At 51.4% G+C, this 23,332-nt stretch overlaps 1 protein-coding gene across 1 annotated transcript in view; it reads right to left on the bottom strand.

Moving 5' to 3' along the window:
- pex7 (peroxisomal biogenesis factor 7) overlaps positions 1–23,332 on the bottom strand; it is a 130,973-nt gene that overhangs the window by 86,937 nt on the left and 20,704 nt on the right. The window contains exon 5 of the mRNA XM_085997513.1: positions 14,023–14,131. Coding sequence (XP_085853639.1) covers positions 14,023–14,131 — 109 coding nt within the window. The remainder of the gene's footprint in view (positions 1–14,022; positions 14,132–23,332) is intronic.

Raw genomic sequence — 23,332 nt, forward strand, 5'->3', positions numbered from 1 at the left:
GGAAACCAGCGAACGCCAGCAGCGCCGCGTGCGAACCATGGGGGCAGCCATCTTATCCGCCATTTTGTGCACCTCTGGCCGCATGGCCGCCGCCATTTTATTCGCCGCACTCAACCGCCACTTCGTCTCCGGACTCGACCACCGTCTCGTCGGATGACCATACCGACTCACTAAGCCATACACTGGCCTCCGTTACGCTGGATCAAGCCCTCCCTCATCATCTATCCAGCTCCATGATGGATATCACGGTAAACGGCCGCGCCACCACTTGCCTAATCGACAGCGGGAGCACAGAGAGTTTTATTCACCCAGACACGGTACGTAGCCACTCCCTCACGGTCCGGCCGACGCGCCATCGGATTTCTATGGCGTCCAAGTCCCATTCAATGGACGTCGGCGGCTACTGTGTGGTGACCCTTTCGGTTGGGGGCACAGAATATAAAAATTTTAAACTTCTAGTCCTGCCCCGTCTCTGCGCTGCCGTGCTGCTAGGGTTGGATTTTCAGTGCCACCTTAAAAGTGTCACATTAGCATACGGTGGACCCCTCCCCCCACTCACAGTCTGCAACCAACACCTTTTAAATCGCCCGCCGCAAACCACCTGCAGCCTTTCCACACTAAAAGTCCCCCCCCCCTCCCTTGTTCGCTAACCTCACCCACGACTGTAAACCCATCGCTACCAAGAGCAGGCGGTACAGCGCCGGGGACAGAGCTTTCATTAGCTCTGAGGTGGAGCGGCTCTTGAAGGAGGGCATTATCGAAGGGAGCACTAGCCCCTGGCGAGCCCAGGTTGTAGTCGTTAAAACCACTGATAAACGGCGCCTGGTCATTGACTACAGCCAAACCATAAACCAGTACACTCAGCTGGACGCATACCCGCTTCCTCGCATATCTGATATGGTCAACCAGATTGCGCAATACAAAGTATTCTCCACCATTGACCTTAAGTCAGCATACCACCAGCTCCCCATCCGCCATGAGGACCGCCAGTATACTGCCTTCGAGGCGAACGGCCGCCTCTACCACTTCCTTAGGGTTCCCTTCGGCGTCACCAACGGGGTTTCGGTCTTCCAAAGGGAGATGGACCGGATGGTTGACGAGAACGCGCTGCAGGCCACCTTCCCCTATCTGGATAACGTCACCATCTGTGGCCACGACCAGCAGGACCATGACGTTAATCTAGAAAAATTCCTCCGTACGGCCCAACGGCTGAACCTAACGTACAATAAAGAGAAATGTATGTTTCGCACCAAACGCCTCGCCATTCTCGGCTGCGTGGTGGAGAACGGAGTCATCGGGCCCGACCTCGACAGAATGCGCCCCCTAATGGAGCTACCCCTCCCCCACTGCCAAAAAGCACTGAAGAGATGCCTGGGGTTTTTCTCCTACTATGCCCAGTGGGTTCCCCACTATGCAGACAAAGCTAGACCCCTCATCAAATCCACCTCCTTCCCCCTGACACCAGAGGCGTGTGCAGCCTTCACTCTTATCAAGAGCGATATCGCGAAGGCCACAATGCACGCAGTGGATGAGTCGATCCCCTTCCAAGTGGAGAGCGATGCATCCGACTTCGCCCTAGCTGCGACCCTTAACCAGGCGGGCAGACCCGTGGCCTTTTTCTCAAGGACCCTCCAGGGCCCCGAGACCCGACACTCCTCTGTCGAAAAGGAGGCCCAGGCTATTGTGGAAGCGGTGCGTCACTGGAGGCATTACCTGGCCGGAAAACGGTTTACCCTGCTCACTGACCAGCGTTCAGTAGCTTTTATGTTTAATAATAAGCAGAGGGGCAAAATCAAGAACGACAAGATCTTGAGGTGGAGAATCGAACTCTCCACCTACAATTATGATATCTTGTACCGGCCCGGGAAACTAAATGAGCCCCCAGACGCCCTATCACGTGGTGCATGCGCCAACGCGCAGGTTGATAGACTGCAGACCCTCCACAATGACCTCTGCCACCCGGGGGTCACCAGGTTCTTCCATTTCATCAAATCCCGTAACCTGCCCTACTCCATCGAGGAGGTCAGGACCATGACCAGGAACTGCCAAATCTGTGCCGAGTGCAAACCGCACTTTTATAGGCCGGACAGAGCAAGCCTGATCAAGGCCACTCGCCCCTTCGAGCGCCTGAGCGTCGATTTTAAAGGGCCCCTCCCCTCCTCTGACCGCAATGTGTACTTCCTCAACATAATTGATGAGTACTCCCGTTTCCCGTTTGCCATCCCTTGCCCAGACATGACCAGTACCACGGTCATCAAATGTCTGAATGACCTCTTCGCCTTGTTCGGGTTCCCTAGCTATATACATAGCGACAGGGGCTCATCTTTCATGAGCGACGAACTTCGGCAGTACCTGCTAGCGAGAGGTATTGCTACGAGCAGAACCACCAGCTACAACCCCCGGGGGAACGGCCAGGTGGAAAGAGAGAACGCGACGGTTTGGAAGGCCGTCCTCTTAGCCTTAAAATCTAAGGGCCTTCCGACCTCTCGCTGGCAGGAGGTCCTCCCTGCGGCGCTCCACTCCATCCGGTCACTGCTTTGTACTGCCACTAATGCCACCCCTCATGAGCAAATGTTCGTTTTCCCCAGGAAGTCCACATCGGGAACCTCGCTACCGGCATGGCTGACTTCTCCTGGGCCCGTCCTACTGCGGAGGCACGTAAGGACCCATAAAACGGACCCCCTGGTCGAGAGGGTGCACCTCCTACACGCCAACCCCCAGTATGCCTGGGTGACATACCCAGACGGGCGGGAGGACACGGTCTCCATACGAGATCTCGCACCCTCGGGTACCCCTGAACTACCACCGTTATCCCCCACCACCCCTCCCAATCCAACCCCTGTTGACGACATGCCGGAGCCCCAGGACCCTTCGTTGACCACCCAGACACCAGATCCGACGTTGGATGCTGCAACACCGCCGCCGCCACCACGACGATCAGGACGTCAGACAAGGCCTCCTGATAGACTTAACTACACGAACTTGTAGTACCCTTCACCCCGCCGGACTTAATTTTAAACAAGGGGTGAATGTGGTAAACCACTGTTATTGTATATTGTTACCTCTGGGTGGCGCTGTGTACCAAGGCATGCCTCAGCTGACTCCGCCCACATGACCAGGTATAAAGGTGGGGGTTTCGCCGACTCACTTCCTTCTTGGAACCAGCCACCCACGAGAGGCATGCTCTGTTCTCTAGTTAATAAAAGCCTTTTCATCACCTTCCTGATTCATCGTCTTTTATGGAGTAATTGATAAGCGTATCAAGGTTAAACAATTTCAGATCAGAACCACTACTCCCATTTTTTCCAGATAGCAGTTGCTGGCAGTGATTATGCTTTTGTCATTTTCAGCTCCTCTAGACCCATCTTTTGTTGCTTTTATTGTCCCATTACCACCTGCTTTTGCCTTGCACCATCATCCCTTTAGTCATTCAATCACTTCTACCTTCCACCCTATCACAGACCTTCCCTTTTGTTCTTTCCTCCTCTCCCCCCGCCTTCCCTGTCTCTGTACTTGCTTAAAACCTTTTACATTTCTAACTTTTTCCAGTTATGATGAAAAGTCATCAACCTGAAACGTTAACGCTGTTTCTCTCTCCACAGATGCTGCCTGACCTGCTGAGCATTTCCAGCATTTTTTGTTTTTATTTCAGATTTCCAGCATCCGCAGTATTTTGCTTTTGTTTTACAGGTTAAACTTGTGGTGTACAAGGTGTCTCCAAACAGTAATAACAACAGAAAATACTGGAAAAACTCAGCAGGCCAGGCAACATCCGTGGAGAGAGAAACAGAGTTAACGTTTCAGGTCGAAACCCTTTGTCAATACTGAGAAAAAAGCAGGAAATGAAACGGATGAAAAAGCAAGTTTGGGGGCTGGGGAATGGGGGAGGGGATGAAAGAACAAAAGGGAAGGTCTGTGTGAGGTGAAGAGGCATTAAGAGATATTCAAGGCGAGACGAGATGGTAATAGGGCAGGTAAAGACACAAAGGATGGCTCTAGATGAAGTGTGAAATGCGCTGGCAGAGTGAGAGACAGCTGCCATGTGGGAGAGAAAAAAAGAAAAAGGCACAAACCAAAAGTGTGGATAAAAAATATATAAAAATGTAATAGGGGCCGAGGTTATGGTCTGAAATTGTTGAACTCGATATCGAGTCCAGAAGGCTGTAAAGTGCCTAATCGGAAGGTGAGGTGTTGTTCCTCGAGTTTACGCTGAGCTTCCGTGGAACAATGCAAGAGCCCGAGTACAGTGAGGTCTGAGTGGGAATGGGGCGGTGAATTAAAATGACAGGTGACCGGAAGCTCGGGGTCATCCTTACAGACTGAACAGAGGTGTTCTGCAAAGCGGTCACCCAATCTGCGTTTGGTCTCCCCAATGTGGAGGAGACCACATCGTGAGCAGCAAATACAGTATACTAGATTGCAAGAAGTACAAGTAAATCGCTGTTTCACCTGGAAGGGGTGTTTGGGGCCCTGGACAGCGGGAAGAGGGGAGGTATATGGGCAGGTGTTGTATCTCCTGCGCTCGCACGGGAAGGTGCCGGGTGAAGGGGAAGGGGTGCCGGGCATGATAGAGGAGTGGACTAGGGTGTCTCGGAGGGAGCGGTCCCTACGGGATGCTGAAAGGGGAGGGGAGGGGAAGATGCATTTGGTGGTGGGATCACCTTGGAGGTGGCAGAAATGGCGGAGGATGATCCGTTGAATGTGGAGGCTGGTGGGGCGAAAGGTGAGGACAAGGGGAAAATCGTGGTTCCGGGAGGGAGGGGCAGGGGTGAGGGCAGAAATGCAAGAGATAGAACAGACATGGTCGAGGGCCGTGTCAACCATGGTAGAGAGGAATTCTCAGTTGAGGAAAAAGGAAGACATGTCGGAAGCACTGGTGTGGAAGGTGGCGTCGTCAGAGCAGATGCGGCGGAGACGGAGAAACTGGGAGAATGGAATAGAGTCCTTACAGGAGGCGGGGTGGGAGGAAGTGTAGTCCAGGTAGCTGTGGGAGTCAGTGGGCTTGTAGTGAATGTTGGTCAATAACCTATCCCCAGAGATGGAGACAGAGAAGTCGAGGAAGGGAAGGGCAGAGTCAGAGATGGACCATGTGAAGGTGAGGGAAGGGTGGAAATTGGAGTCAAAGTGAATGAAATTTTCTAGTTCAGGGCGAGAGCATGAAACGGCACCGATACAGTCATCAATGTACCGGAAAAAGAGGTGAGGGAGGGGACCAGAGTAGGACTGGAACAAAGAGTGTTCCCACAAAAAGGCAGGCATAGCTAGGACCCATGCGGGTACCCATAGCAACACCTTTAATTTGGAGGAAATGAGTGGAGTCAAAGGAGAAGTTGTTCAATGTGAGAACCAGTTCAGCCAGGCGGAGGAGGGTGGTGGTGGATGGGGGCTGGTTGGGCCTCTGTTCAAGGAAGAAGCGGAGCGCCCTCTGGCCATCCTGGTGGGGGATGGAGGTGTAGAGGGATTGTACGTCCATGGTGAAAAGGAAGCGGTTGGGGCCAGGAAACTGGAAACCGTTAAAGTGGTGGAGGGCATCAGAAGAGACTCGGATGTAGGTGGGAAGAGACTGGACAAGGGGAGAAAAAAGAGTCGAGATAGGAAGAGATAAGTTCCCTGGGGCAAGAACAGGCTGAATCGATGAGTCTACCAGGGCAGTCCTGTTTGTGGATCTTGGGAAGGAGGTAGAAGCGGGCTGTGCGGGGTTGGGGAACTATGAGGTTGACGGCCGTGGGGGGGGGGAGATCTCCAGAGGACATGAGGTCAGTGACAGTCTTGGAAACTGTGGTTTGATGTTCGGTAGTGGGGTCCCCAGTTAAAATGGAGCTAGATACAGGATCAGCTCTGACCGTCATAAGTCGACGGGATTACGAGCGGCTATTTCCGCATATACCTTTGAAAGACACATCCATTATCTTGAAGACATATACAGGGCAGAAAGTATACCCCAGAGGGAAAATAAGGGTGCCTGTTGTATACAACGGCAAGAAAATACAGAAGTTGTATTTATACGTTCTGCAAGATGGTGGTCCACCGCTGTTGGGACGTGAATGGATCAGGAAGATACGTTTAGACTGGCACTCCATTCAGGCACTGACGGTGACCAGTAAGAAAAAAAATGATGATGACGTCATACCTGAACGATTAAAAGACATCTTGGCCAACGCCAAAGAAGTGTTTCAACAGGAACTAGGAATCTTGAAAGGCGTCACCGCCTCAATAAAAGTGGAAGATGCGGCAATTCCTAAGTTTTTTAAGGCAAGGCCGGTGCCATACGCAATTCGTCCAGCAGTTGAGGCAGAGCTGGAGAATTTGGAAGAGGCAGGCGTGTTATCCAAGATAGATTGGAGCGAGTGGGCAACACCCATCGTCCTGAAAACGTTGAATAATGATAAACCTGAAGAACAGAGAAAAATTCGCATCTGTGGGGACTTCAAAGTGACTGTAAACCCGGTCCTTCACACGGTACAGTATCCTCTTCCGAGGATAGAAGATATTTTCGCCTCACTATCCGGAGGGAAACGTTTCACCAAAATTGACTTGGCACAGGCATATCTACAGATGGAGGTTGAGGAGGCCTCTAAAAAGTATCTCACGATAAACACACACAAAGGCCTGTACCAGTACAATCGACTAGTTTTCGGAGTAGCATCAGCTCCAGCTATCTGGCAAAGAGCTATGGAGCAAGTCCTCCAAGGGATTCCGGGGACTCAATGCTACCTAGACGACATCCTTGTAACAGGAGAAAACGACAACGAGCACCTTGCCAATTTGGAGCAGGTGCTCACTAGGCTGGGAGAACGGGGCCTACGAGCAAATCGCCCCAAGTGCGAATTTTTCCAGAAACAAATATCATATTGTGGCCATATAATTAACGAAGAGGGGTTGCATAAGTCACCTGAAAAAATTGAAGCGGTCATAAAAGCCCCAGCACCTGAAAATGTCTCACAATTAAGGTCGTTCCTGGGATTGATAAATTACTATCATAAATTTTTACCGAACTGGTCAACTGTTCTGCACCCTCTTAATGCACTGCTACAAACGGGAGTAATTTGGAAATGGAGCGAAGACTGTAAACGTGCCTTCCATAAATGCAAAGGCTTGATCACGTCCAAGGAAGTGTTGGCTCATTACAACCCATCACTGCCAATCAGACTGGCGTGCGATGCATCCCCTTACGGCGTAGGAGCGGTATTATCGCATAGGTTCCCTGATGGCTCGGAGCGGCCGATAGCTTTTGCGTCACGCTCATTGAACTCAGCTGAGCGTAACTATGCCCAGATCGACAGGAAAGCACTCAGCCTGGTGTGGGGAGTGAAGAAATTCAACCATTACCTACACGGACAAAAATTTACCTTGTTGACTGACCATCAACCCCTCGTCTCCATATTCAACCCTAAAAAGGGCGTTCCCATTATGACAGCGCAAAGGCTGCAGAGGTGGTCCCTTTTCCTAGGGGCACACCAATATGACATACAATACAAAGGATCAAAACAGCATGGGAATGCTGACGGTTTATCGCGCCTACCGTTGCCAACGGTAGAAGAGGCACCTACAGTGGACCCAGTGGAGATGTTCCACTCAACCATAGTGGAATGTCTACCAGTAACAAATTCTACCATTGAAAAGGAAACGAGAAATGACCTGACTCTCTCACGAGTCTACGATTTAACGGTGAAGGGATGGCCAGCACATGGCGAACCAGTTGCCAGCATTCTCGCAAAGAAGAGAACATCTGTCAGTGTGCCGAGGAACCTTGATGTGTGGATCCAGAGTGGTGATTCCACCCAAACTCCAGGATAAAGTGCTAAAGGAGCTTCACGAGGGGCATCTGGGTGGAGTGAAAATGAAGAACCTAGCCAGAGCATTTGTGGTGGTGGCCAGGTATCGATGGAGACATCGAAGAAATGACCAAGAGTTATCTAGGATGCCAGAAGGTCCAAAACGCCCCATCACAAGCCCCTCTACATCCATGGGAGTGGCCCTCATCTCCATGGCAAAGGGTACATATCGACTTTGCTGGTCCATTTATGGACTCAATGTTCTTAATCGCGGTTGATGCACACTCCAAGTGGCCGGAGGTAATAAAGATGTCCTCCACCATCACGGAAAAAACCATCACAGTATTAAGGACCATATTTGCCAGGAATGGGCTGCCTGAACAGATCTGTTCTGATAATGGACCGCAATTTGTGTCCGAAGAATTCAGTAAGTTCTTAAAAAACAATGGGGCTAAGCACTACACGTCCGCCCCATACCATCCCGCCACCAATGGATTAGCTGAAAGGTTTGTCCAGACCTTCAAGAAGGCCATAAAGGCCATGGGTAATGAAGACATAAATCTACAGCATAAGGTAGATAACTTCTTGTTTGCGTACAGGAATGCAACACATGTGGTTACAAACCAAACTCCCGCCATGATGTTTTTCAATAGAAGACTAAGATGCCGGCTGGATTTGATCAAGCCAAACATCAGAAGGGACGTAGAGAACCAGCAATTTCAAGGCATGAATGAAAGGCCAACTAGAACCTTCCATATAGGTCAACAAGTTTTGGCCCGGGACTACCATACCAAGAAATGGCAGCCTGGAACTATTTGCACACGACTAGGACCGCTGATGTATACCGTGGACATTGGAGAAAGCATAATAAGGTGCCATGCTGACCAGATCATAGAGTCATCCGAAAAGGGACAACCTACACCACAACTCTATACGCCTAATGATGAAGCAGAGATACCCATAGTATCTACCTCCGAGGCGTTATCCAGACCGAGTCAGGAAGCCTCCAGAGAGACTGACTTATAATTGATTAACTGCAGCAAATGTGTAGATTATTGTTCTTGTAAACATGTTAATTAATGATTACTTAAAATGTTATGTACTAATTATCTAAAAGGGGAGGAATTGTAGTGTACGTACCTTTAAGAGCCCCTGTGTACTGTAATACCGGTAGTGACCACTCGGGTATATAAGCCTGTATAGCGTCTTGTATCTTTTAGTTCACCTCCAGACTTTGTTCAGTAAACACCTGTTAAACCAACTCCTGCATTCCGTATCTCCATTAACACACGGATACAACAGTGGGCAAGGCACAGAAACAGGAATGAAGAAAAAGATGCCAAGGAGGAAGAGAAATAAAGATGTCAGATGAGAAAACAATGCAGGAGAAACAGAGGAAGCTAAGAGACAGCGAGGACTGGTGAGGAGCCATCTAACATGGTTGAAAATTAATATATTCTTTTTTCTATCCAGATCTTTTTGTATTTGACAGCTGCTCCACTGACCAGGCAAACACAGTAAGTTAGTCTACAGACAATCTCCATAACAATCTGGAAAGCATTAACTTGGAATTTTACATGTTAATACAGGCAGTAAGTAGTAATAGGAACATTTTTTAAAGATTCTGCCAGAGAATGAAACAGGCTTCACTCCAACTATGTGTATAATAGTTCTGTTAATGGAAAATGCCGGTGTCCTCCAACAGGACATGGAAATTCAGAGTTCATCACACTGTGAATAAAAGTTTGCTATTCTGAAACTGTTGTTCAAGGTAGTTTGTCTATAAATATGCAAAACGCAATCTAACAGAAAAATTACGATGCTCTGAAAAGTGGAGGGAACTTGCAAAAAATCTAACATCAAAATGACAAAGAAAGACACAGCTTAATCATCCACTCATCATCAGTCTTCAATCTGTGGGGTGGGCACAAGGAAAGCTCGTGTGAATGCTTCCAACGAAAGGGCAAACGTAACAATGTAGTCTTCCCATGCGTCCTCCCAAAAGCATAGTGTTATCAAAATATGCAATGGTTTCCTAAGACATACGTGAATAGAAACTCGTAAAAATTCAATTAAAAAAAGAGTGCAATACAACATACAAAGGCCTAGAAATTGGGTATAGCCCCGCTTGAGGCGTTAGAACTGGCGCTGCGCAAAGTTTATAGCCAGACGAAACTTATCGCTGCCTGGCGAGATATTGGGTTGCATCGCCCCCAAAGGGGATTGAGGCACGAACTCAGACGTTGCACGGGGCTCCTAAGGCGCAAAAGTTCAGGCGCTACCCAATATCGGCATGGACGGGCGCAGCGCAGGTGATCTCAATTACCGGAAACCACGAGACTTCCAGGCGCCGGCCGGCTCTTAAAGGGGTGGGTCAGTCAGCCTGAGCTGCTACACTCAACGCCCTGTAGGCCTCAGAATCGGCGCTCGCCCTTCTCTGGTGCAAGAAACTTGGTGAGAATGGAGAAGGTGAGACAGAGAGCAGAGCACTTCAGCACTGAGGCTCTGGACCAGTTGGTGTCTGCAGTTGAGCACCGTCGAGATGTTCTGTATCCTGACAATGGCAAGAGGCCAAATCAAAAGGCTTACCGGCGATCTTGGAGGGAGGTTTCTCAGAGGGTCAACTCCAACAGCATAGCGACCAGGACCCCTGTTCAGTGCAGGAAGAAATTCAACGACCTCACTCGGGTCGTTAGGGTGAGTGTTGGTTATGCAAACTTCTGATTCCCTCCATCTGCACCTAACTTCGAGGACCCTGTTGCCATGATGCCCCAATGGCCATCTGTCGGCAAGCACCCATGGCCCTTTCTGGGCACACACATGGACATTTCACTCAAGGCCACATGTAAGGGCCCTTGCACCATGGGGGGCATGAGATGATCTCTCAAGGCATCATGTAAGGGCTCTTGCACCATGGGGGGCATGAGATGATCTCTCAAGGCATCATGTAAGGGCTCTTGCACCATGGAGGGCATGAGATGATCTCTCAAGGCATCATGTTATAGAACTTCCCCTTCTTTCTCCTGCAGTCCAAGCTGGCGACGGTGCGAAAGGAGCAGCGCTGAACCGGTGGCGGACCTCCACAAGTGGTCACTCTCACGGATCTCGAGGAGAGAGTGCACCAGATTCTTGGAGGACGTCTGTCTGGTCCTGTTACCACTGCAGCTGCCGACCCCATTCTTGACAGCGAGGGTAAGGCTCTCACCTTTTGCAGCTGTCTCCTTCCACTTGGTCCCCCCGCCAGCATGCTTCCTCAGTGTGCCGCAATCTGCCATGCCTTTCCGTCAACCTGTCCTTTTGCTAAAGCCACTCTTCCACCTCCCTGCTTTCAGATGATGCATCACCAACTGGGGCTCAACGCCCTGAAGCTGCCAGTGCCAGTGCCTCCGGAGGCAAGGATCAGGAGGAAGCCGGACCATCCGTTCCAATCTCAGGGGAGCATACACATGTACAGACTGGGGATAGTAGTTCCCTGGAGGGGAGGGGCTGTGAGGATCAGGCAGTTGCCGGAACAAGCGGCATGCAGCAACGCAAGGGGGGTAGGCAAGTTCGGCCACCGTCTCCCCGGAGGGCAAGGCAGGTAGTGATGACTGCTGCACAGAGTGCAGAGGAGGTGCGTCGCCTGGCTGAAATGAACACCCAGGCCCAGCTCAGGCACACTGAGCTGATGGCTGCAGTGGGGAGGATGCCTCAGTCAATAGATACACTGGCAAAGAGTGTGTTGGACTTCGGGGCAACAATGGAGAGGACTCTCCAGGGCTTCGGGGCAACAATGGAGAGGTCTGTCGAGGGCTTTGGGCCAACAATGGAGAGGACTGTCCAGGGCGTCGAGGCCGCTATGGAAAGGACTGTTCAGGGCTTCGGACAATCCCTGGAAAGGTCTTTCCAGGGCTTGTCCGAGGCAGTGGAGCGGTTGGCACCGGCCTTGTCCGAAGCAATGGAAAGAACTGTCCAGGGCTTCTCCGAAGCACTGGCACCTGGCTCACAGGTCCTCACTGCTGCCATGCAGTCACTTGCCGGCCTCGTCCACACCCAGATTGAGGCAACGCGAACTCTCACTGCAGCCACCCTATCTGCATCAGCTAGAATCACCCCGGGCCCTTCCAGTCCCATACAAGGCCAGGAATCAGTGGAGCATGCGATTGTGGCAGATGAGCCGAGCCGGTCCCCTCAGAGAGCCAGTGTGTCATCTGACAATGGTGCAGGTGTCCTCTCTCGGCAGGTGACCATTCCACATGCCAGCGCTGGCACATCTGCAGTGCAGCTGCCACCACCTGCAGGGCACACTGCTTCCAGCCATGCTCAGATCAAGCATCCTGCGTCCGCACCCTCCAAGCCCAGAAGTCGGCCAGGCCGTCCCTCAGGGGCTTCTGCGCTTCCAGACAGTCAGCAGCCTTCACCCCGCCACTGGGGTTCAATTACGCAGGAGCAGCAGGGAGGGAAGGGGCCGAGCGCGAAAGAGAAGTCATTCTCCATCAAGGGGCCAGCAGTAGAGGGAGGTGCTGAGACGTTTCTTTGGCCAAAATCAAGGAGACCCTCACCTGTTGGAATTGTTGGAAATAGTTTGTTTAGTTTTGCGGCTTTGCCGAAGAGTTAACTGTTATTTTGTTAGTTCTGGTTTCTGTTGACATGACGTTGTTTTGCTGTAATGAAAAACTTTTGTGACAATAAAGAGAAGTTTTAATGTGCTATGGTGTACGTGACTAATTACAGTGATGCTGGCCTTCAGAGGCTTTCAAACATCCAAAGTGCGCAGCAGTTAAGACACTCATCATTCCACCAGAGGGGCCTCGATACGAGTCCTCATGAACCTGTGACGGATGGCCCTTCCACTTTCAGGAGCCCTTCCATCTTCTTCCTCCTCCTCCTGCTTCTCCAGGGTCAGAGGGAAGGTGATGAATTGACGCCTTCGCCTATAAAGGGCAGCTGTAACTTGCCGGATGCAGCAGTGGACTGCAACCTGAGAGATATTCGCGATGTCCCCAATGGCTCACTGAAAGGATCCGTTGCCATAAAAATTGAGGGCAACAGTCAGTTTAGCGGCCACCGACAGAGGTCATGCACCGTAGACGCGGCTGCAGATCCTCAGCAAGCAGGTGGCACAGCTCAGTAACAATGTCCATCCCGAATCGGAGCCTTCGCACACACTGCTCCTCCGACATGTCAAGGTATGACACCTGCTGCCTAAAGACCCTCGCAGCATACCCTCGGATTGGCCGACCTCCATTGCCCCTCCTCCTTCTGGCCAATCCCGGCCCTCTCTCCCGCCGTCTCTCTGCCCCTTTATAGTGTTCGGCCATGAGGCCGTCGCCCTCCAAAGCATCTCCCATTCCGATGCCAGTTGGTCAAAAGGCTGTTAGGTCTAGTGCTCCAACTGCTCCGGACAGGTTTGAGGGTCCCAAGTACTCTAATGCTAAATTCCAAAAACTCTGCTCCACAGTAGCTCACCAACTCTCTCCACCAACGATCGCAATGAACAGGCCAAGTGGCTGAAGCTTCTGTACTAGAGCTGTCCCCTTTAAATAGCGCCCCCCGACTCCGAGAAGAGCCTGCTAACGCTCCTTCGAACTGTCACTAATAGCGCTAGGCGTAAAGGCTCCGGGCGCCACCCAATATCTGCTCAGGCGCCCCTAAAAGGCATTGCACAATGAAATGACGTCATGACCTGGTTGCGCTCGCGGGCGCGCGCAAACACTTCGCGCAGGCGTTAAATGTATAGTCAATATGGGAGTTGTCGCTATCTTCATTGCGCCCGCCCCAACATTAGGTAACGCCCCAATTCTCGGTCTCTTTAGGCGCTAACAACCGAATTTCTAGGCCAAAGAGTTTAGAGGATATAATAAGCGCAAATGAAGCTCCAGCAGTTTCTCTTCATCAAAACCCCAAGAGGAGTCACAAACTTTAAATGCAACCAGATTTAGGAATTACATTCCACTTTAAATAAAATCTGTAAGAGTCAAGAATTCCACTCCAAATGAACAGTAGCTCTTCATTACTATACCTTGTAGTTCATACTGCAGTGCCATCATAATGCAATAATATACAAAGTTTACTGCACATTACAGGGAAATAATAATGTGTAAATTATAATGATATATCAAAGGATAAATATAGTTTACTGAAAAACTTCCAAAAAATTCAAAGTGGCTTGGTGAAGTGATGGGATCAAGAATCACTTTACAAGTTTTGTATTGCACAATTAGTCAGTATTCTAAGAAAATCAACTTGTAATGAAAAAAAAATGTACCTGAGGCTGAGGCAAAGCAACCAGGGATATGTGGTGACCAGATCGTGCTGTAAATGACACTTTCATGGCCCCGGAACGTAGAAATCGAGTCTTTTACCATCGGATCCCACTATGAGAAACAAACGTACTGGTCAACTACTCTACAGATAAAGCCATACCCAAGATAAATGTAGAGTTCACACATCAAATAAATACAATCAGTCAGGTTATCTGTGGGGGTATGCACAAGCCACCTGGTCACAGTTCAAATGATGGGCCTCCATTTGGTGCACTGAATTTGACAGTTGTTTTGAGGTCTTTTCGAGGAGAGCGTAGGGTCATTGATTGGAGAAAGCCTTTTGTGACAAACAGCTTTGGGGATACAGATTCTTCTTAAAGAATTATATTGACAAACCACAGCAAGTCTTCAAGGAGTGGTAGTGAATGAATCTTTCAGCCAGAGGGCTGACTGAGTTTTAAAATGTGAGTACTAGCTTTGGAAAGGTTGGTGAAGATAAGGTTTACTTGCTATAGCCAGAATTTAATTTAGCAATTATGTTCAGGGAGAAATCAAATGTTTGTGTTCAGGAGTGCAGTGAATTATATATTTAATTGTGTTATTGATGCGCTATCAATTACTCATAAAAGACGGAGAGTTAGGAGAGTAACAAAAAGGCTTTTATTAACAAAGAACAGAGCATGCCTCTCGTGGTTGACTGGTTTCCAAGAAGGCAGGGGGCTGCAGAGCAGTCACCTTTATACCTGGGCATGTGGGTGGAGCCAGCTGAGGCATGCATAGATACAACAGTGTGCAACAACAACGGTGAACAACAATAACAGTGGTTTACCACATTCACCCCTTGTTTAAAATTGAGTCCGGCGGGGTGAAGTGTACTAAAGGTTCGTGTAAGTAAGTCTATCAGGTGGCCTTGTATGCCGTCCTGATCGTCGCGGTGGCGGCGGTGATGGTGCAGCATCCAACGTTGAATCTGGCGTCTCATTGAGTGGTTGGGTGGTCAATGACGGGTCCTGGGGCTGCGGCATGCCGTCTACAGGGGTTGGGTTGTGGGTTGTGGTGGATGGCAATGGTAGTGTTTCAGGGGCACCCGAAGGTGCGAGGTCTCGTATGGAGACTGTGTCCTCCCGCCCGTCCGGGTACGCCACGTAAGCATACTGGGGGTTGGCGTGGAGGAGGCTCACCCTCTCGACCAGGGGGTCCGTTTTATGGGACCTCACGTGCTTCCACAGTAGGATGGGTCCTGGAGACGTCAGCCATGTCGGTAGCGAGGTCCCCGATGTGGACTTCCTGGGGAAAGTGAACATTTTTTCATGGGGGGTGGCATTGGTGGCCGTACAAAGCAGTGACCGAATGGAGTGGAGCACCGCAGGGAGGACCTCCTGCCAGCGAGAGGTCGGAAGGCCCTTAGATTTTAAGTTTAAGAGGACGGCCTTCCAAACCGTCGCGTTCTCTCTTTCCACCTGGCCGTTCCCCCGGGGGTTGTAGCTGGTGGTTCTGCTTGTAGCAATACCTCTCGTGAGCAGGTGCTGACGGAGTTCGTCGCTCATAAAGGATGAGCCCCGGTCGCTATGGCTATAGCTAGGGAAGCCGAACAAGGCGAAAAGGTCATTCAGACCTTTAATGACCGTGGTACTGGTCATGTCTGGGCAAGGGATGGCAAACGGGAAACGGGAGTACTCATCAATTATGTTGAGGAAGTACACGTTGCGGTCAGAGGAGGGGAGGGGCCCTTTAAAATCGACGCTCAGGCGCTCGAAGGGGCGAGTGGCCTTGATCAGGCTTGTTCTGTCTGGCCTATAAAAATGCAGTTTGCACTCGGCACAGATTTGGCAGTTCCTTGTCATGGTCCTGACCTCCTCGATGGAGTAGGGCAGGTTACGGGATTTGATGAAATGGAAGAACCTGGTGACCCCTGTGGTAAACCACTGTTTGTATTCCACTGTGTACATGCCTGTACATGTCTTGGCTGACTCCTCCCACGAGTCCAGGTATAAAGGTGACTGCTCCACAGTCCCTCTGTATTCTGGACCGGTCGACCACTCGAGGCACACCTTCATTCTCTTGTTAATAAAAGCCTGTTAATTACTCGCTTAATCTCAGTCTTTTGAGTTATTGATAGCGCATCAATTTTATTAACAAGATTTTTATAATGGAGAAGATCCTCACACCAGCATGCCTGGACTTAGATCATCAGGAGGCGGACTCATCCACCAAGTTTACTCACTGGCTTAGGTGTTTTGAAAAATTTCTGATCGCCTCCGCTGAAACGGTCAAATCGGACGAGGACAAACTGGATGTCCTGACCTCCAAAGTGAACCACCGAGTGTACTCGGTCATCTAGGACGCGACCTCGTACGCGGATGCTATCAAGCTCCTCAAGGACCAGTACACGCGCCCAGTGAACGAGGGGTTAGATTTTCAGTGCCACCTTAAAAGTGTTACGATGGCGTACAGTGGACCCCTCCCCCCACTCACAGTCCGCAGCCAGCAGCTTCCAAATTGCCCGCCGCGCACCAGGTGCAACCTCTCCACACTCAGAGTCACCCCCCCCCCCCCCCCACTGTTTGCTAACCTCACCCCCGACTGTAAGCCCATCGCCACAAAGAGCAGGCGATACAGTGCCGGGGACAGGGTTTTCATTAAAACCGAAGTGGAGCGGCTCCTGAAGGAGGGGATTATTGAGGGCACCACCAGCCCCTGGCGAGCCCAGGTTGTGGTCGTTAAGACCGGCGAGAAGCAGCGCCTGGTCATCGACTACAGCCAGACAATAAATCGCTACACCCTGCTGGACGCTTACCCACTCCCCCGTATAGCTGATATGGTCAACCAGATCGCGCAGTACCACGTCTTCGCGACCATTGAGCTGAAATCAGCATACCACCAGCTCCCTATCCACCTTGAGGACCGCCAGTATACTGCCTTTGAGGCAAACGGCCGCCTCCATCACTTCCTTAGGGTTCCCTTTGGCGTCACCAACGGGGTCTCCGTCTTCCAAAGGGAGATGGACCGGGTGGTCGATCAAAATGCGTTGCAGGCCACCTTCCCATATCTGGACAATGTGACCATCTGCGGCCATGACTTGCAGGACCATGACGCAAACCTCGAAAAATTCCTCTGCACCGCCAAACTCCTCAACCTGACGTATAACAAGGAGAAGTGCATATTCCGCACAACCCGCCTCGCCATCCTTGGCTGTGTTGTGGAACACGGAGTCATCGGTCCCGACCTCGACCGGATGCGTCCCCTTATGGAACTCCCACTGCCCCACTGCCTCAAGGCCCTGAAGAGGTGCCTAGGGTTTTTCTCTTATTACGCCCAGTGGGTCCCCTACTATGCGGACAAGGCCCATCCGCTGATCAAGTCCACCTCTTTTCCCGTGACGGCAGAGGCCCGCTTAGCCTTCCACCGTATCAAGGAAGACATTGCCAAAGCCACCATGCACGCAGTGGACGAATCCATCCCCTTCCAGGTGGAAAGCGACGCGTCTGACTTTGCCCTGGCCGCTACCCTTAATCAGGCGGGGAGACCCGTGGCCTTCTTTTCACAAACCCTCCAGGGCCCGGAGACCAGACACTCCGCTGTTGAGAAGGAGGCCCAGGCTATTGTGGAGGCTGTGCGTCACTGGAGGCACTACCTGGCCGGAAAACGATTTACCCTGCTCACTGACCAGCGTTCAGTTGCGTTTATGTTTAACAACAAGCAGAGGGGCAAAATCAAAAACGACAAGATCTTGAGGTGGCGAATCGAACTTTCCACCTACAATTACGAGATCTTGTACCGGCCCAGGAAGCTCAATGAACCCCTGGATGCTCTATCGCGTGGCACCTGCGCCAGCGCGCAGATCGATAGACTGCGGGCCCTCCACAATGACCTCTGCCACCCGGGGGTCACCAGGTTCTTCCACTTCATCAAGGCCCGCAATCTGCCTTACTCCATTGAGGTCAGGACCATGACCAGGAACTGCCAAGTCTGCGCTGAGTGCAAACCGCACTTTTATAGACCAGACAGGGCTCACCTGATAAAAGCCACTCGCCCCTTCGAGCGCCTGAGCGTTGATTTTAAAGGGCCTCTCCCCTCCTCCGACCGCAATGTGTACTTCCTCAACATTATTGATGAGTACTCCCGTTTCCCGTTCGCCATCCCCTGCCCGGACATGACCAGTGCCACGGTCATTAAATGTCTGAACGACCTCCTCACCCTGTTCGGTTTCCCCAGCCATATCCATAGCGACCGGGGCTCATCGTTTATGAGCGACGAACTCCGTCAGTACCTGCTCGCTAGGGGTATTGCCACAAGCAGGACCACCAGTTACAACCCCCGGGGGAACGGACAGGTGGAAAGAGAGAATGCGACAGTTTGGAAGGCCGCCCTGCTAGCCTTAAAGTCTCGGGGCCTTCCGACCTCCCGCTGGCAGGATGTGCTCCCCGATGCGCTCCACTCTATTCGGTCACTGCTCTGCACTGCCACTAACGCCACCCCTCATGAGAAAATGTTTGTCTTCCCAAGGAAGTCCACATCGGGGACATCGCTGCCGCCATGGCTGACATCCCCAGGGCCGGTCCTACTGAGAAGACACGTGAGGACCCATAAAACGGACCCCCTGGTCGAAAGGGTCGACCTCCTCCACGCCAACCCCCAGTATGCTTACATTGCGTACCCGGACGGGCGGGAGGACACAGTCTCCATACGAGACCTCGCACCCTCGGGGGCCGCAGTAACCCACTACCCACTACCACCCCCCCCCACGACCCGATATCCAGCCCCAGCAGACGGCGGGCCTGGGCCCTGCGACCCGCTCGACACCTACGAGGACTACACACCAGTGCCCCAGCCTACGCGGGACTCGACGCCGGAAGCTTCACTACCCCTGCCGTCGCCACGTCGATCACAGCGGCAGACAAGACCTCCGGAGAGACTCCAATACACTAACGTTTAATACACTTCACCCCGCCGGACTCATTTTTAAACAAGGGGTGAATGTGGTAAACCACTGTTTGTATTCCACTGTGTACATGCCCGTACATGTCTCGGCTGACTCCTCCCACGAGTCCAGGTATAAAGGTGACTGCTCCACAGTCCCTCTGTATTCTGGACCGGTCGACCACTCGAGGCACACCTTCATTCTCTTGTTAATAAAAGCCTGTTAATTAATCTCAGTCTTTTGAGTTATTGATAGCGCATCAACCCCCGGGTGGCAGAGGTCATTGTGGAGGGTCTGCAGTCTATCAACCTGCATGTACCACGTGATAGGGCATCTGGGGGCTCATTGAGTTTCCCGGGCCGGTACAAGATATCGTAATTGTAGGTGGAGAGTTCAATTCTCCACCTCAAGATCTTGTCGTTCTTGATTTTGCCCCTCTGCTTATTGTTAAACATAAAAGCTACTGAACGCTGGTCAGTGAGCAAGGTAAATCGTTTTCCGGCCAGGTAATGCCTCCAATGTCGCACCGCTTCCACAATGGCCTGGGCCTCCTTTTCGACAGAGGAGTGTCGAATCTCGGGGCCCTGGAGGGTCCTTGAGAAAAAGGCCACGGGTCTCCTCGCCTGGTTAAGGGTTGCAGCTAGGGCGAAGTCGGATGCGTCGCTCTCCACTTGGAAAGGGATGGACTCATCCACTGCGTGCATTGTGGCCTTCGCAATATCTCTTTTTATGAGAGTGAAGGCTGCACATGCCTCTGCTGTCAGGAGGAAGGAGGTGAACTTGATGAGGGGTCTGGCTTTGTCCGCATAGTTGGGCACCCACTGAGCATAGTAAGAGAAAAACCCTAGGCATCTCTTCAGTGCTTTTTGGCAGTGGGGGAGGGGGAGCTCCATAAGGGGGCGCATTCTGTCAGGGTCGGGGCCGATGACTCCGTTCTCCACTACGCAGCCAAGAATGGCGAGGCGCGTGGTGCGAAACATACATTTGTCCTTGTTGTATGTTAGATTCAGCCGCTGGGCCGTACGGAGGAATTTCTCTAGGTTAACGTCATGGTCCTGCTGGTCGTGGCCGCAGATGGTGACGTTGTCTAGATAGGGGAAGGTGGCCTGCAGCGCGTTCTGGTCAACCATTCGGTCCATCTCCCTTTGGAAGACCGAAACCCCGTTGGTGACGCCGAAGGGGACTCGGAGGAAGTGGTAGAGACGACCGTCAGCTTCAAAAGCTGTGTACTGGCGGTCCTCAGCCCTAATGGGGAGCTGGTGGTATGCCGACTTCAGATCAATCGTCGAGAACACCCGGTATTGTGCTATCTGATTGACCATGTCAGATATGCGGGGGAGTGGGTATGCATCTAACTGGGTGTAGCGATTGATCGTCTGGCTGTAGTCAATAACTAGGCGCTGTTTTTCGCCAGTCTTCACTACCACCACTTGTGCTCGCCATGGGCTAGTGCTACCCTCAATAATCCCTTCCTTCAGGAGTCTTGCTACTTCGGATTTAATGAAGATCCTATCCCCGGCACTGTACCGCCTGCTTTTGGTAGCGATGGGCTTACAGTCGCGGGTGAGGTTAGCGAACGGGGGGGGGGGGGGGCGGGGGGGGAGACTTTAAGCGTGGAGAGGCTGCAAATGGTGCGCGGCGGGCGATTTAAAAGCTGCTGGCTGCGGACTGTGAGTGGGGGGAGGGGTCCGCCGTACGCTAATGTGACACTTTTAAGGTGGCACTGAAAATCCAACCCCAGTAGAACGGCAGCGCAGAGATGGGGCAGGACAAGAAGTTTAAAATTTTTGTATTCTGTGCCCCTTACTGAAAGGGTCACTACACAGTAGCCACCGACGTCTGCTGAATGGGATTTGGAAGCCATAGAGATCCGATGGCGCGTTGGCAGGACCGGGAGAGAGTAACTGCGCACCGTGTCGGGGTGGATAAAGCTCTCCGTGCTCCCGCTGTCGAAAAGGCAGGTAGTGGTGCGGCCGTTTACCGTAATGTTCATCATGGACCTGGACAGTTGGTGAGGGAGAGATTGGTCCAGCGTCACGGAGGCCAGCGTATGGTCGAGCGAGTCGCTGTGGTCATCAGACGAGGCGGTGGTTGAGTCCGGGTCACCCGCGATTGGAGTTGGAGGCGTCCAAGATGGCGGACAAAATGGCTGCGCCCATGATCCCGATCCCCACGCGGCTGGAGGTGTCCAAGATGGCGAACAAGATGGCTGCCCCCATGGTTCACATGCGACGCTGCTGGCGTTAGCGGTTTTACCTTTGCAGGCGCTGACGTAGTGTCCTTTCTTCCCGCAGCCAGAGCAGGTAGCGTTTTTCGCCGGGCAGCGTGCTCTGGGGTGTTTTGCCTGGCCACAAAAGTAACATTTCGGGCCCTTGGACATCGCTGCAGCAGTTGGTGCCGGGGGTGGCGGTCCCATGACCCAAGGTTGCGGCGTCCACGGTGCGGAGCGGTTAGGGGAGAATGCGTCCATATTCCAGTGGGCCGCGTCTAGCGAGAGCGCGAGGGACACTGCCTTCTTCAGGTCGATTTCGCCCTTCTCCAGCAGTCTCTGCCGGGAGTAGTCGGACTTGAGGCCCGCAACGAAAGCATCTTGGATGAGTCCCTCCGTGTGTGTCGCGGCCGATACCTCTTTACAATCGCAGGCTCGGCCGAGTATCTGTAGTGCCCGTAGGAATGCCTCCACCGATTCCCCGGACTGCTGTTTGCGGGATCTCAGGTGGTGTCTGGCATAAACCGTATTTACCGGGCGTGTGTATTGTCCTTTTAGCAGATCGATAGCCGCCGCGTAGGTAGTCGCGTCCTGGATGAGCGTGTAGACTTGGTGGCCCACCTTGGAGGCCAGGATTTTTAGTTTGTTTCCATCTAGTGTCACGGCTGAGGCTTCCAGGTAAACTTCGAAGCAACACAGCCATTGTGCGAACTTGGTAGACGAACCCGCCTCTTGAGGGTCTAGGTCCAGGCATGTTGGTCTGAGGGCATGCAGCAGCGCCTGCTGCTCAGCGTTTGGTGCCGTCCTTTGCTGCAGCGCCTGCTGCTCAGTGTTTGGTGCCGACATTTTGTTTTTGTTAATAAAATTGATGCGCTATCAATTACTCATAAAAGACGGAGAGTTAGGAGAGTAACAAAAAGGCTTTTATTAACAAAGAACAGAGCATGCCTCTCGTGGTTGACTGGTTTCCAAGAAGGCAGGGGGCTGCAGAGCAGTCACCTTTATACCTGGGCATGTGGGTGGAGCCAGCTGAGGCATGCATAGATACAACAGTGTGCAACAACAACAACAACGGTGAACAACAATAACAGTGGTTTACCACAGTTATACTGTTTATTGTTTGTGCTACCTCATGTAAATAAAACCACTTATTGGTCCAAAGCCAGTCTCGATTTGGTACAAGTATTTATGCAATTTCCTGTCAGAAATCATGGGGAATTCACATGGCATATTCCAGTAGGCCATGTATAGAGTACAGGTTCACCATTAAGAGCCCTGGATCTCACTATCCTTATCTTGGATATTGGACAGGAATAGGGTCCGGATCACAGGGCCACGAGATCAACTTATGAGAGTGATCAGTGATGGTGAGTCTGAGAAAATATCGAGCACAAAACTGTGATAAGAGCCTTATTGCTCAGAAATGTCTCAAAGCACTTCACGCACATTAAGTAATGAATTAATTTCTTTCTATGTACTCCAATATATTCCATCTGGGGTTGATGTTTTATGTCTTTCCAAGTACTCAACTCTCTTTATGACTATTTAATTTATGACCACTATTTTTGAATAAATCCAGATGCCTCCAAGCCACTGAAGCTACTTGCTTGGGAATGATAGTGATGCAGTTTATAGTTAAGAATGTTGTGGGGAAAAAATTCAAAAGGTTCGTCATAAAGTTGCCTTTCCTGCCATATCAGGTTTCTCATCTGCAAAATGACCCTACATAAGAACATAAGAAATAGGAGCAGGAGTAGGCCAATCGGCCCCTCGAGCCTGCTCCACCATTCAATAAGATCATGGCTGATCTGATCCTAACCTCAAATCTTCTATCACTCTGCATCCACCCGAACCCATGTGATCTCCCAGGAGAGGCGAAAAACCAGATAAAAGACCCAATGGCCAATTTGGGAGAGAAAAATCTGGAAAATTCCTCTCCGACCCATCTAGGCGATCGAAATTCTTCCAGGAGATCACTCTGTCCCTATATTTTCTACAGTACTTACCTTCTGTAAAGGCGATCTCCACCCCAGCCAGGAACAGGAATAAAACCATCTCCTGAAATCTAACACAGAATTAGAACACAGTAGGAGCAGAACCAGGCTACACGGCCCCTGGGCCCACTCCACTACCCACAGGGCCATGACCATTCCGAACCTAGACTCATGTCCAATTTCCTGCC

Source organism: Somniosus microcephalus, chromosome 9 (assembly GCF_052327205.1).
Source record: "Somniosus microcephalus isolate GS21.2 chromosome 9, FLI_Smic_1.0, whole genome shotgun sequence".
In the NCBI taxonomy this organism is placed as follows: Eukaryota; Metazoa; Chordata; class Chondrichthyes; order Squaliformes; family Somniosidae; genus Somniosus; species Somniosus microcephalus.